The sequence below is a fragment of the Pteropus alecto genome, unplaced genomic scaffold (assembly GCF_000325575.1).
Source record: "Pteropus alecto unplaced genomic scaffold, ASM32557v1 scaffold204, whole genome shotgun sequence".
Lineage (NCBI taxonomy): Eukaryota > Metazoa > Chordata > Mammalia > Chiroptera > Pteropodidae > Pteropus > Pteropus alecto.
Window position 1 is genome coordinate 1,231,720 of NW_006435766.1, and position 15,077 is coordinate 1,246,796.

At 33.6% G+C, this 15,077-nt stretch overlaps 1 protein-coding gene across 1 annotated transcript in view; it reads right to left on the bottom strand.

Moving 5' to 3' along the window:
* Positions 1-15,077, bottom strand: part of PARD3 (par-3 family cell polarity regulator) — a gene marked incomplete at its 5' end in the record, with an annotated part of 511,767 nt that overhangs the window by 310,451 nt on the left and 186,239 nt on the right. Inside the window, one exon of the mRNA XM_025046412.1 lies at positions 756-887. Within this exon, the coding sequence (XP_024902180.1) occupies positions 756-887 (132 nt within the window). The remainder of the gene's footprint in view (positions 1-755; positions 888-15,077) is intronic.

Here is a 15,077-nt window from a genome sequence, read left to right on the forward strand (position 1 = left end):
TGTGACTAGCAAAGATAATTAAAACTTTAAAAAACAACACTGGAAGAATTTGGTTTTTAGACATCAAAACTTACCAGATAAATTCTTAGTCTTCATATAAAGACAAGGTTTCTCTAACAGAGATGTAACAACTTTGCATAGCTGTTCTTCCCAAGACAGGAAGCCATTATTCATAGACTGGTAAACAATTCTGATTTCATGAACTGTAGGTGGCTACCATGCAGGAGTAAACTAAGCGATTTTAAAAACTTATAAACCTAAAATAGGTCCTTGACATTTATGAAAGGATAAGTCCTCAAACCTAATAAATGTAAATTCGAAACAATACTATAGCATATATTTCTGTCATGAAGTGAAGTCAGGTATAATGGAAAATTTTAATTTGCCTCTTTACATCCTCTGACTTACTGCCTATGAATGAAGAAAAGAACTCATGAGTGGCCTTGAAAGCCTACTCATAAGCTGCACTAGTCACTGCCACACATCTGTGCCTCAGCCACATATTAAGCCGTGAAGTTGTAATACTTCAGAATCTATAGCAAATATTCATAACTTTTTATGAATATTTGGTCAGGGACTGCCGCATGAATATTCTACATCAACGTTAGACAAACTCCAACACACAGCCTATTACGTAGTTAAAGTTTCTTAGAATAATTTATCTTAGTCATCATTAAAATGGAGGGAAACATATTTTGGGATAAGGGCTAGGAAGCTATACCAACAACACATGTAGAAGGATTCATTTACATTACCTGTTCTTGCTTCTCCAGCCACTTGTCCACCATCGGGTGACTGGCACTCAGAGATGAGCGAGCATTATCTCTCTGAAACTGGTTTGACCAGTTACTGGTATCCCGTGGAAGACTTCTGTAGTTTTCATCTTTCTATTCAAAAAGAAACAAAAAGTTGTCTTGTAAAAAAACAAACAAACAAACAAACAGACCTTGCAAATTAATGATGCACCTGGTTTGTCAAAAGTAGCAGAAAAATGATCCTACATATTTAAATTATTTTGATAAGCTTATACGAAATAGCTGATTAAGGACATTTCATCCAAATTAGACCTCAGAAATGGAGTCATATGCCAAGGATGAGGGAGTCTAATGGCTATAGCATGGAAGGCAGCCACACATGTATGTGCACAGAGATGAAAGATACCTACACTCCCTCCCAAATCAACCTCCCAGGCCAAGTATATGGAAAAGAAAACAAAAAGTATTTCTACATAAGATATTTACTATCCCTCAAACATGGCATTTTCTCTTTTCTTCTTCTTTTCAATCTTATAATAATATTGTGAGATGTTTTCTGAAATTTACCAAAAATGTGTAAAACATGGACGACTAATGAATTTCCTTATTTAGATCTTTGTAGTTTATGGCTTTAGGCAAGACAGTTAAGACCCTCTGGGATGTTCTGCTGCATACTTCACAGGCTAGTTGTAAGCATTAATTCAAATATCAAGGAAAAAAATAGTTTATACCAGTACATGGTACATAACAGACACAATTGTTCATCCCAACATGTTTATGACAAGTGATAGCTTTACATAAAAATGTAGTTAGTTAACAAATATTTATTTACTACATCCCAGAACAACCAAATGCTATTGGATGTTTCTTTTAAATAGTAACTTATAAAACTGTGCTTTGGCTTTTGGGCTGTAAAACTTAATTTCAATGTTCTGAAAAGAAATGACAAGGCTAGGCACTCAAAGGTAGTGAACTCAAACATTTCAGTTCAATAACTAAATCTAAATATCTCCTACGAGAACAAATTTAAAATGTTAACCTATGTCGACCCACTCGCATCAGCGTCCCTTTGAGAGAAGGGACTCGCATCACTTTGAGAGAAGCACCAAAATATCCTCCTTCAGAACTCTCTGTTAGGGTAGTCTGGCTGTGCATATTATATACATGATTGGTTCTAATTCTCCATTACTTAAACTATAAGCAGCCAATATAAACACAGAAACAAAAAAGTGTAATGTAATAGGTTTGCGGTGTATACAACTTAGCAATAGACCAGGATGTTGTTTTTTGTTCCTTCATGAGTTCCATCAGATAATAAAACTTAAAAATGAATTGATAGTCTTGAACCTATGCCAACATTGTGACATGTGGGGAAAAAAATGTTTTAATCTATAAATATTTACCAGTATGAATTTTAGCATAAAACTTCATAAGTTTTTTTAATTATCCTATAAAAAATAAATTTTAAAAATCAATATTAGCATTAAACATTAGCAGCAAGTACTTTTTACTAAAAAAAACCTGTACATTTCTGGTTAGTACAGCTCAAGAAAGCTGTAATGGAGCATAACGACAAATGCAAGAGAAAAGCTGGTAAGATTCGGATGCTGCTCCAGGCCCAGAGATTAGGGACTGACCTTGCGTATAAAAACATGGAAATGGTAAAATAAGCAAAGGACGTAGACAAAATCTAAAGAATGAAGGAAATGAAGAAACTAAAGTTGAGTGTATCTCCAAATACTAAGAGCCCCTCCTTAAAACGTGAGCATAATTCAGAACAAAGAAAACCTATCTGTTTCACGATAGTCCATAAACTTACTGAAAAGAAATTCAAATAAGTCATAAAGAGTAAATTTATTAATAATAGACCCTTAAATGTCCACGAAAAGAAGGATTGGAAGTATGGGGAAACACAAGTATAATTTTTATGTCAAGGATCTTGAGACTAACAACCATTGGCAAGGGACCTGATTTTTCCATTCATTTTCGACCTCTAAGGCAATTATTACACCAATTCTTTGCTTTGAAAATGAATAATTAAACAAAAACTATTAAATACCTATTCTGTTTTTCAATAGAAATGTATTTCAGGGAAGCCAACAGTGCCAGTAGATGAGGGAAAGCTTGTCCTTTCAGAAAAATGCCAAATAGGCAAAGTAGATTAATAATTACAAAAATCACCATTTTTAACTCCTAATGAAAAAATTCACTCAGACAAAAATAATCAGTGGATACTAAGACTGTTAAGTAAAAAGTTGATAATGAACTAGATGTATGCACAGTGACCTAATACCATTTGCAAAGGGAAAAATATATCTTTAAAATGAAGAATCCAGATGCCACCAAATTCTCACTTTTCTTGGTTTCAAGAATCCAGGATGCTACCTGTACTTCCTTTGATTCCTGTGAATCTCTGACATTATTCCTCTTCCCTGAAATGGCTCTCGTGGACTCAATCTACGGACTGCTTATTACTCAAAAAGTGTACAATTTCAAAGCCTCCTCCTGGACAACTTCTAGGCAAAGATCACCAATATTAAACTTTTTTCCTAAATTCATGATCTAAATTTCCAACAGGATGTCCCAAAGATACCACAAAATCAATAGACCCAAAGTGAAACTCACATATCAATTCTGGCACCCTTCTGAAAGATAGTCATAATCCTCTTCATCTCTTTCCTCCCTCTCTAAACCCCACAGGTGCTAGGTCTTGGCAATCCACAGTTCTTTACCAAGATTTTACACTCTACCCATCACTCTAGCTCATGATCAACTTGTCTCTCATCTGAACCACAGCAGCCTCTAACTGGATGCTGGCTCAGCCTTATCCTCTCCAACAATGTTCTATGCCACTTCCTACAGAGGATTTTTCTAAAATGTATGTCAGGTCACATCATACCTGGGACACGCACTGGAAGTCACTAGAGGAACCTGCAGACAAATGTGTGCTTGGTGTGCCACAAGCCTCTTCACCTCCACTCATGATCTTTCTGGGTCTCGACTCCCAATGACCTTTTTCCTGCAAAAATACCTACCATTCTTCAACACCCAGTTCAACGGCTACTTTCTCTAAGAAGCATTCCCTGATTCATAATAAAATTACTAATGTCATGTTTTTGTTACCATTATATTCTAATTTTACTACTAATTATAGTTCTAACTTATAATTTAGTTCACTTTTTAATTGCTAGTTCCACTATGACAATAAAACCTAGGCAGATCGGCTTTTACCTTTAAACTCAAGCACTTAGCTCAGTGGCCTATACCTATTGTTGTTTCTTATTTTCACATGGTTTCAGAATATCAACACTTTTAAAAGAATACTTCTACAAGTTGTTTTAAAAGTTGATAAGGGAATGCTTTAAAAGGTATCAAGATAAATTTCAGTGAAAATGTATTCTTACTGAAATGTAATAATTGTACTTTTAGATTTATACTAAAAGATGTATGTCATTGTTATATGACTATTTCAATTTAATGTCACACCTACTACAGTATACAATGTCTGTGGAAAATGTGATTATTTCCAACTGCACCTTAAAAGTGTGACATTTATCCATTTACATCAACTTTAACATGTAATTCATGTAGCAGGCCACTACAGGGTAATCACATAAATGCAAGGGCTACAGATCAAACTGTCCTTTTGAACTCTACCTAAAAAATTCTACAATTTATATTCTCAGAATCAACTCTAAGAAGTTAGCAGATAAAAATAAAACTGACGTTAACCCCTGAAAACGAAAACGTTTCCTAATTCAACATTGTTATGGAAAAATCAATAACAAATTCACATATTAATTTATTTGTGGTATGTGAAAAGTAAACTACAGTAATCTTTGGTCTCTATCAAGTAAGTGAAAAATTTCTAAAGTATGTAGTTAATCACTATGCAACATATACATTATTTTGTTGATAGTATCATGCAGGTATTACTAGCATTTCAGCCATGATCTTGCTGATTATGTATACAGAGAGTATAGTCCTATAAAGCTGCGATTCTCCATTTATGATGTAAGTGCATCAATAAATAACATAACATGAAATATATTTTCTACTTCACAATATATGCTTGAATATTAGCTGTTTCTAATAGAAATGTAATAGCATATTTTGTTTTCAATTTGGAAACATTTTTTTTTAGTATAAGTGATTTTAAAAATATGATAGTCTTTACTATGTCATGGACCAAATTAGAGTCAACTACAAAAAAATGGCAAAATTTTTAAGTTAAATGTATTTGTAAAACTTGTATTTCATAACCTAAAGAAAGGAAAACAAAACCAACAAACTTTTTGCCTTTAATATTTTGCAACAAGAGCTGTATTTGATAATAAACTGGAGAATGTAATTTTAAATTGATTTCATTCTATAATCAAATTAATGCCTCCAATCTGTATATTGGTAAATTTCAAAGCAAAAACAGCAATCTTTTCATTTAGACTTATAAAAATCTATCAGTAGTACCAATACATAAAACCTTAAAGATTATTAAATTTGCTAATGACAAGAAATAATTTATTACAGTAAAGCCAGTACTTTATCTAAAAGATTCTATAAGAAAAATACCATAAGGAATTACTTTTTTTTTTTTTTAATTATAACTTTAATCCTCTACTTATGAGGCTGCCCTAAACAGCCAGTGAGCTTTGCTGCTGGGTGGGAAACTTTTCCTCTTGCCAGAAAAAAACAGATGTTCCTGCTGTGATCAGGGATTTTTCTTATCATCTTAATGTACTGCCATATCATCAGGTGTCAAAAGCCATCCAGGCTGAGAAATGCATATTAATTCGCTGCTCCCTGGAAGCAGTACCCTGGTTATGGAATAAATCTCTTCCAGACTAGGGAAAGTAACTGTCCTTTCTCCCGCTCTCAGCCCTCCCCAAGCCAATTACAATTCAATAAAGTCACACAGAACCCTCCAATGCCTTGGGATAGACGCTTATTCCTGGCATGCTAAGCCGTGGCTCCAAGGCTTTATCTCTCAGAAACAGCTATTTAGCTGATGGTCAGATTTCTTGGCAGCTCACACCACTATGTTGCAGAAATATGGGAATATGTCTTGAATATTACAGAAGTAATGGATATTTCTATATTAGCATAGGAAACGTGGCTATATTTTCGCTGTTTTGATGCAAAAATTCCACTTTTAAAAAATCATTAGGAATTGTGTCATATTTTGAAATACTACTCAATGCACATAAATTTCACTTTTGCACCATCTGCGCATCCTATATTTTCAAATATTCCCATGTGGTTTTCAGATTTTAAATTTACAATAGTTTTCAACTCTACAGTTGTGGTCAAAGAGAAGATCCAGTTTTCTGCATTATCATTTCCCAAAGAAAGGACACACAAAAACAAAGGAAACATTCTCAGGATGTCCAACCTGAAATTATGAAACTAAAGTGAACACAGTAACTATGGCTTAGGATAATTTTTTTTAATTACATGAAGTTTACTAAAATCATCAGTAATCATATTTTTGATTCAATGTAGCAGACCCATTCCCCTTTCTGAAGCTAGAGCTTATTCGGGGGGCCTCCTGATGGCTATTCCAGAGCATGACTTTGGAAGCAATGCCAAGGCTAAAGCGTAGAAGATAACAACCATAAAATGGTCTGTAGATAGGATGTTTTCAATGTAATTTCCTGATTTTTAAATCATCCTCTAGATAATAAATGGGGGTGGGGTAAGTGAGATGCAGGGGCCATAAACCGACTCACACAAAACAACATAGGTTCGATAACCAACTTATAAACAACGACAGAAAGTTTGACAGTTCCTATCTGTAGAAAGCAATGCCTAATGCCGCTCTGAGGTCGACCTGTGGAAACGTCTTGGCCTTTATAAGTTGACCAACCCTTTTCCGTATCAGATCCCTCTATGTTCAGAGCCTGATGCAGATCCATGTTCCAGGGTTTATTTTTCGTATCTGATAGTAAGAATGTTAAGGTACTGCCAGTTGTAGGTTATGAGATAAAACTAAAATGTTATGCTTCTAGTTTTGTCAACATTACAACCTGAAGGATTTGCTGTGTGACAGCAAACTTATTTGCAAAACTAATCATAATTCTCAAATGTGTACTTATATATTAAAGAGAATTTCATGAATTTTTTTTTTCTGGCATATTGAGCATCCTTGAGTTTCCTACTGATCTAAATATAATTCTGTGTTCAAGAAGCTATTGAGCATATATCACAAAGACTGGAAAAGATGTGAGTTCAGATTTTTAGTTCAGATTTTTCAGGCCAGAATGAGTTTTAAGAACTATGTACCCTTAACATTTCAAAGGGAGAAAAAAAAAACTAATAAAATTTGATATACATGCTAGGAGACTTTATTTTGTATATTACTAAAATGGAAATTTGCTTAGGCAAATTACTAATTCCTGTTCAAAACCTAAACTCACTTTATAAAGATTAAAATAAAGATTTAAAAATAAAATATTTATTACTTCTGCAATTTGAGCTACAGAGGTACTATTTATTTGGCATCTAAAATCTCAAGATTTTGACTCTTTTCATTTAAAAATTTTAAAGTTACAATGTCAGTGTAATCCCATGTCTCTCATTACAAATTCTTTCACACTTTATAGACTATATGTCTATTACTAATGAATATAGTCATATATATATATAATTTTATTTCGACAAAAATGTATGGATGTCCAAATTTCCTCTTTGTCTTGTCACAATTCTGCTCAGAAGTAGAAACAAATTTATAAACACATACTCTTTTCTTTGTCTCTTCCCTTCTCATTAATAATGGTTAAGAATGTGGAAGAAAGCAAACACCAAGAAGGAAAACGAGGTGTGTACATGTTTCAGTGTTTATGCTCATTTACAGTAGATAAAGTCGAGCAAAGCCATTACATAATCATGAATCACAAATTATATTTACATAAGAGATGGTTGGTTCGTTAATAAATACTACAGTCTTGGGAATAATCATGAGTGAGATGTTTGTTTTAAAATTGTTTTAAATTCCAATGATCTCTTATCAGATATAACTGAGATAATCTCCTTTATCCTAAGAAAACAAGCAAAAGATGGTGAGGAAAAGGTAGATGGCAAGGAAAATTTAATTTTTTTTTCAAATTACAAAAATGTTATCACCATCTGGATTCTGAGAGATGAAGGAACAGAGCGGAAAGGGAAGCAGCATAACAGCAGCTCCCATTACGTTTCTTGCACAGAACTTAATAAAAACCAACATGACCACTTAAACATCTACAGCCGTAAGTGTCAGGAATAGAGAAAACGGGCCACCATTATGGATCCCACTTCTTCAACCAAGGGCAAAGGTATGAGAAAAAAAAACAAAATATAAATATTTCAGATCAGATTTCATTTTGAAGAGCTGGCTAATTTTCTAAAATTATAATAAAGATAAAGAGCAACATTTGACTAATGCTGCTTGACTTTGAAAAACAAATTTAAATCTGCAACAATTTTAAAATATTTTAGAAAGTGATACATATTTCTTATTTCGAAGGCAACAAACACCCACTTATATTTCATTTTCTTTCAAAAACACATAACTCTATATGCTTATATCTCAAAACTAAAATTGTAAATAACAATAGCATTTTGGATTGGGAGCATTTGCATAATATCAAGAAAAGAAGGGAACAAATGCTAAAGATGATAGATTGTAAAATATTACAGTAGTTGACTAATTCCAAAATATTTACTATAGTCTTATACATTATCTAAATATGCAACATATATCTTTTATTTTATCTAAATATTTTCACCTTAATTTTAAAGCTATACACACACACACACATGCACCCACACACATAAAGTATGAAAATTTGAAAGTCAAGGAACTTGCACCATATATAACTACCCTGCCAATATAAATATTAGCATTTCCGTCTTACACTTTTCAGTCTACAGTGATAACCTCAATGAACTGGGTGGATGAGCAGAACAACTGGCTGGTTCCTATGAAGGACCTAGGTAGTCTACATTTTATCTTTCTTAAAGTCCTCCCCTTAACTGTGAAATTGCCTCCTCAGGTAAACCATCTCCACAGATACATTTTTGAAAATGTTTGTTTTCACTTATCATAATCTTATCCTACTTACTGCTTCTCATACAATAACTTTTCTGGAGAATTCCATCTCCACTCAGGAAACATTTAGTGTAAAGAAATCAATGGCTCAAACTTCTAAAGAATGAAGTCCTCTTTTCAACCCCGTCAGCAGAAAAAGCATGTTCTCTGAGCAGAATATTAATTATCAAGGAAACTGTTTTTGTCCCCAAACTATAAGTGAAAACCATGATTTTTAAAAATGTCATTCTGGGAAATTTTTGAGTAATTCCTGTTGAAACCCCTACTTCCTCAAAAAAAAAAAGAAAAGAAAAGAAAAGAAAGAAAAAACCACTGACTTAACAATCTGAATAAAGTGGAAACAAAACAGTTGTTGCACTGGGACGTCGCAGCAGAAATTAAGACAAAAATGGGAGCACCCAACTATGAGAATGCAGCATGTTTAAAACCGGTAAGCAGTTCTCAGATTAAGGATTGCCATGGGGAAGGGTGCCAACCATAAAGCACTATTTAATAAAATCAGTTGAAGAACTTTTAATATAACTTATTTCCAAAGAGAAAAGTACATTTCAGAGAATGACCAGGTGTGTCAGAAGGCTCACAGAGACCTATACTTGATTTCTGGTTCCATGCGATCAATTATCTGTGCATTAACTGCCATCTCTGATTTTTTGGCACAAAATGTGGGTTATATAACCTGCCCTGTAAAGCAGAGTTTTTTTAAAAAACTACTCACTTTGGAAAAAGTTTGGATTTACAGAAAAGTTGGGAAGATAGTGTATAGGACCCCTACTTTTCACCCAACTCCCTCCAATGTTAACATTTTACGTAACCTTGGTATATTTGTCAACACTAAGAAATCAACACTGGTACAATACTATTAACTAAACTAAAGACTTAGTTGCAATTCATCAGTTAGTGTTTTTTAACTCATGTCCTTGTTTCTTGCCAGGAGCCCAAAATGCATTCAGTTACCATATCTCCTTAGTCTCTTCTGCTCTGAGACAGTTTCTCAGTCTTTCCTGTTTTGTTTTTTGGGGTTTTGTTTGTTTGTTTGTTTGTTTGAATGACATGACATTCTTGAAGAACAGTGATCAGATATTTTGTAGAATGTCTCTCAATTTTGCTTTGTCTGAAGATTCCTCATGATTACACTGGAGTTATGACTTTGAGAAAAAATTCCACTGAGGTGAAGTACCCATCTCATCACACCATGACATCAACATATCACTAATAATATTAACACTGATCACTTGGTTAAGGTAAATCTACCACTTCTCCACTTATAGTTATGATTTTTCACATCCAATCCTCTATCCTTCAGAAAAAAATTACTAGGTGTAGCCAATCCTCAAGAGGAGGAGAAAAGCATCTTCTGAAGAAGGAATTATTGCATATATTATTTGAAATTCTTCTTTAAGGAAATTTGTCTCTTTCCCATTTATTTTTTATTCAATCATTTATTAATATCAGTGTAATCTCATGGATATTTATATTGGTTTTGGGGTTATAATCCAATTATATCATTATTTACTTCCCTGTTATAAAGCAATGCATATAAATACCAAAAGTCAAGTATATAATTTCTCAATAGCGATAACAAAAATATTGATCATGAGTATTAAAGAGACAAACACAAAAAAATTCCCCCCAAAGGGGACAGAAATGAAGATGAGTTCACATAATCAGATTATTAGTGAAATTAATGAAGCTAGCATATTTCTACTTAAGACTAAGATGTTATATAGACTTGGTGAGGTTTTTAAAAATTATGCCAGTTCTAATCATAAACAAATGCTCATTATTCTTATATTCATATTTTAATTGCCTAACAAAAAGTTTTAGAGAGAAAATTATATGGTTATCATGTAATATTTTACAGTTTCAAATATTCAGCTAAATAAACATCGAGCAATAAATGAAGTCTGTAAATTTGTTGGGAAGTGAGTGGCATATTTGTTAAGAGTACAAAATTTGAAACTGAACAATCTAGGTTCGTATCATCATATCATAACTTTATTATTTTACAACTGGTTTAACTATTAGGTGAGTTATTTAAACTCTTTAAGGCTTTACTTCCTCATCAATATAATGGGAATGGCAACAATATGTACTCTTCACAGGATGAGTAAATGAGACAGAACATGTAACACAATGTAACACATCAAGCACAATGTCTGGCAAGAAGCAAGTGCTCAAAACAACTTGGCATCATTGCATGGAAATATCAAAACTTCTAAAACAGATACAGTTTAGAGATGGGATAGATGGAAACCATTTCTATACCCACACTGTAAAAAACCTAGATTGAAATGCAATTCTCTAAAGGCAGCTCAGAACATGACGGCACCTAAAAAAAATGCAAATTAAATTGTCAGAGCAGCCAGCATGGTATATAACCGGTGCTCTAGTCCCAAGCAATCCCGTTTTATAATTTTCTTGTTAATGATACAACATGAAGTGACTAGATCTAACTTCAAGACTCAAAGTAAGTAGGTTTATAAGCTAAAGTATCAAAAATTAAAAATGGAAATCAACTTAAAAAAAGAAATGAGGTGAAAATATTTTTAAAGCTGTGAATTTTTGTTCAGTATAATTGAATCAATGCCAATCAAAAGCTCTCCCTCAAGTCCAGAAAAACAGGTGTAATATTCCTCTATACTACATGTAACTTCTGAGGGTGCTCAATAAGGACTGACATTACTTTTAATTTATAGTTCTGGTATGGTTTATGAACTCTAAAAATATCACATCCACGCTCAAACATTTTTCCCAATAGAACCTTAGGATTTTTTAACTTTGGACACAAATTATAATATTTAAAGCATATGAAGACAGATTATATTCTGAAATATAGCACAAAAACAGATGAGACCAGTTTGTTAACAATTCGGACTAGGTGAGCTTGGCACTTGAAGTTGGCCTACAATAGCAATGATTATAACCACCTCTTACTTAAAGCATAAAACTGCACTGCATTCAAATTAGGATCTTTTAATATGAAAAACAGAAGGGTAAAACTTACAGTTTTGGAGGCTTTCAACAGGTGTCTACCCTGAGAATATAAGTGCTCTTTAAGAAGGACTCCTGGTGGCTAAAGTGGGCTCAAATTTGTTAACAGAGTCTAGCAGCCATTGCAAAATAGGGCTCCTAATGCTCTCTCTGCTTTAGGTAAAAGACACAGACTGGGCTGCCAAATCTCCTGCACCGTGCCTCTGCCTTCTAAGCCAATCTTTATAATGGAGCTCCTGGAATCGTATTTCAACCAATAGGACTGTGACTTTCTCATTCCAGAACTGCACAGCAACATCCTCATTTGCATCTTTATCCACCCATCAGAGAGATTCTATTCCAACCAATCAAGATAGTGCTATTTGAACCAATTAAACAGTACATAATTGGAGTCCTCATTTGCATATTAATGGACCAATCGGGGACTGGGGTCAGGGCACTCTCTATATAAGCTAGCTTTACCTCTGCCTCAAAGAAACGCCTGGTTGCATTTCCTGTTAACAAACTCAGCTGTAACACCTGAGCCTCTTGCTTGAGCAGTTTCTACTGAGCTGTTTCATGTCTGAGCTGGCTCACTGCTAAACAGTTCCACAGTGGAGCTATTTCACAACTGAGCTGTATCACAATTGAGCAGTTTCACTATTAACCTGTTTTCACTGAATGGTCTACCACTTCACCACACCCCAAACTGGGCATTTCTGTTGGTCTTGAATTGGCGACCACAACCTTCAATGGACAGAGGAATGCAAATGTTTCAGCAGAATAGTCTAAGATTTAGGTCTCAGTTGGATCTCCCTTGAAGCTAATGCCCCAGAAAATTAAATACAACTATAAGCTCCCTCATAGACAAAACATGTGGTTTTAAAGAACTATCTTAGCTCATCCTTTTAAGTTTTACATGGTTACTATTACTAGCTGGCAGTTAGTTTGCTCATAAATAACCAAGAGATAAACAACATTTTTTAATAGCTAACTAGTCAAATGTACTAGTTTAAAAATAAAATAATATATTCAAATTTATCTATTTGACTGGCCTTATATATTAGAAAGAAATGAGAAGAAGCAGAGACTAAGAAGCCAAAAAGTAGAGAGGGGATGAGGAAGCAAAGAAGTAGGTAAATGCAGAATTTCATTTTAAGATAAATGAATGAATGAGCAAGCAAGCAGATAGTTTAGGGTAGTTTTAAGTACAAGTAAATTTTAATTGCTAATATTTTGGCTGAGTATCAATTGCCAAAGTTTTCTTACTTTCAATAAAACAGGGAGTAGTAAATTTCTGGAGGTTCCTTGTGTGTAAATTAGCACTGATGACCTCATGCATGATACTGAGAATTTGGTGTCTAAACTCTATGTATTCAAATGTACTTTAAACTAAGATGGGGGAAAGGGATGCACAAAGGAACAATAGGCAGAAACATTATTTGTATCATAGCTTCTATCTAGAAAAAGTATTTCCTGTTCTAGTTTTACATTGATAGAATAGTATCAAATATCTCAATGGGTTGTTATAATCCTTTTTATAAAAATCTAAAAAAAAAATTCATTTTGATTTTAATTTGAAAATGATAAATTTGAGCAATCTAAGTGTGAAAAGAAGTGAAATGTCACAAAATCAAATATGGTTCCAGATTCTGTTTTGCTACGATATAAAAATTAGCCTAAAAAGAAAAATATCAAAATAACCATTATACTCTACTTGCCCACTCTTAAAAGGCCTGGACACATTCCCTTTTCATATATACCCAAGTTCTCAAAAAAGGCTGTGTCCCGGAATCAAAAGAGCAGCTTTAAATAAACAAATTTCCTGAAGTGAGCAAAGAAATCTGTGATGTAAGTGTGTTTCATCTTTTAAAAGTTCACAGGTTAATTGTGGTACAGAGCCGAATAGGACCATTAAGCTATATGGTTAAGTCAGTAAATTCTGGAACTCAAGACAGTATCAGTTGCTTGTCTTCCTCATCCTCTCTCTCATCCCCTAGCTCACCCAACTAGAGCTTCCCACAGTGATTTATACACCACTTTGTTATTCATGAACTATGGAAAATAATTAACTAGCTTTTAAAAAATGTTCATTTCCTTGGTCAAATAAGTCTACTTCAGAAATTTATTCTAAGAAAACAATCAAAGATGACAACATAAATTAGGATCTATATAAGGATCTTATCTGACAGGTACTTCTAAAGGTTACTTATAATAGCAAAAAAAAAAAGTTGGTAAAGTATAAATGTCAAGCAACAGAAAAATCACCAAATAAAGTGACCAGCAGGTACACCCCAAATATCAGTACATAATAGATCATTATGCAAGCTATCACTATTCATAACACAGAAAAATGCTTTTAATATAGCATAAATTAGGGGGAAAAATGCAGAAATTAAACTATATGTCAGATGATTTCCCATTGGTAACAAGGACAGCCACCAACTATACAGTTATACCCCATAGAAATCCTAAATACACCAAACTGCCAATAGTGCTTATCTTCAAGATTCCAAGTTACTTGTCTACTTCTTTATACTTTTCATTATTTATAAAGGCAAAGAGTAAATATTCTCATTACCAGAAAAAAATTGTTTTAGGAATCTTAAAATATACCACCAGAAATGTTTATAAAAATAATTTTCTAAAGCTAGACGGTCTCAAAGCTCTTTTAATGGATGTTAGGAGAGACAACAAAGACATAACTAAATAGCATCTCTTTAAACAGTTTGCATATGTCAGGGATATTGAGAAGATACCAAATATGCCAACCAACTAAATCAAACAGAAATCATAAGCCCAGGGGGTCAAAAACATTCCAAGGTTTCTCTTAGGGGAGAGGGTGGGGGTGCGGTTTGCTAGCCATGCCAATATAGTATGTTCTTTTACCACTCTCTTCCCCTTTCCCTAATCAAGTATGAAACTTTCTTGGAAACTAGTCAAGATACAGTTTTTATGCTAAAACTACCTAAGTTCATTTTTGTTGTGGCGGGAGGACAAATTTAACTTAGAAAAGCAATATCTCTCATTATCTGGGGGAAAGAAACAGTGGCTTATAACTACTGCATAATGAAATAGAACACAGACTTTATCCTTGAAACTTCACGGTAGGCTGATGCTGATAAGTGCCTCATTACATCGTTCTTGATGGAATGAATCAAACACTATTCACGTACTAGTTGGACTCTGTATTTGCAAGGATACTAACTTAATAAGGATGACTAAAGAGGTGACAAAATGATTTAAGTATTCACACTGATTGAAATACT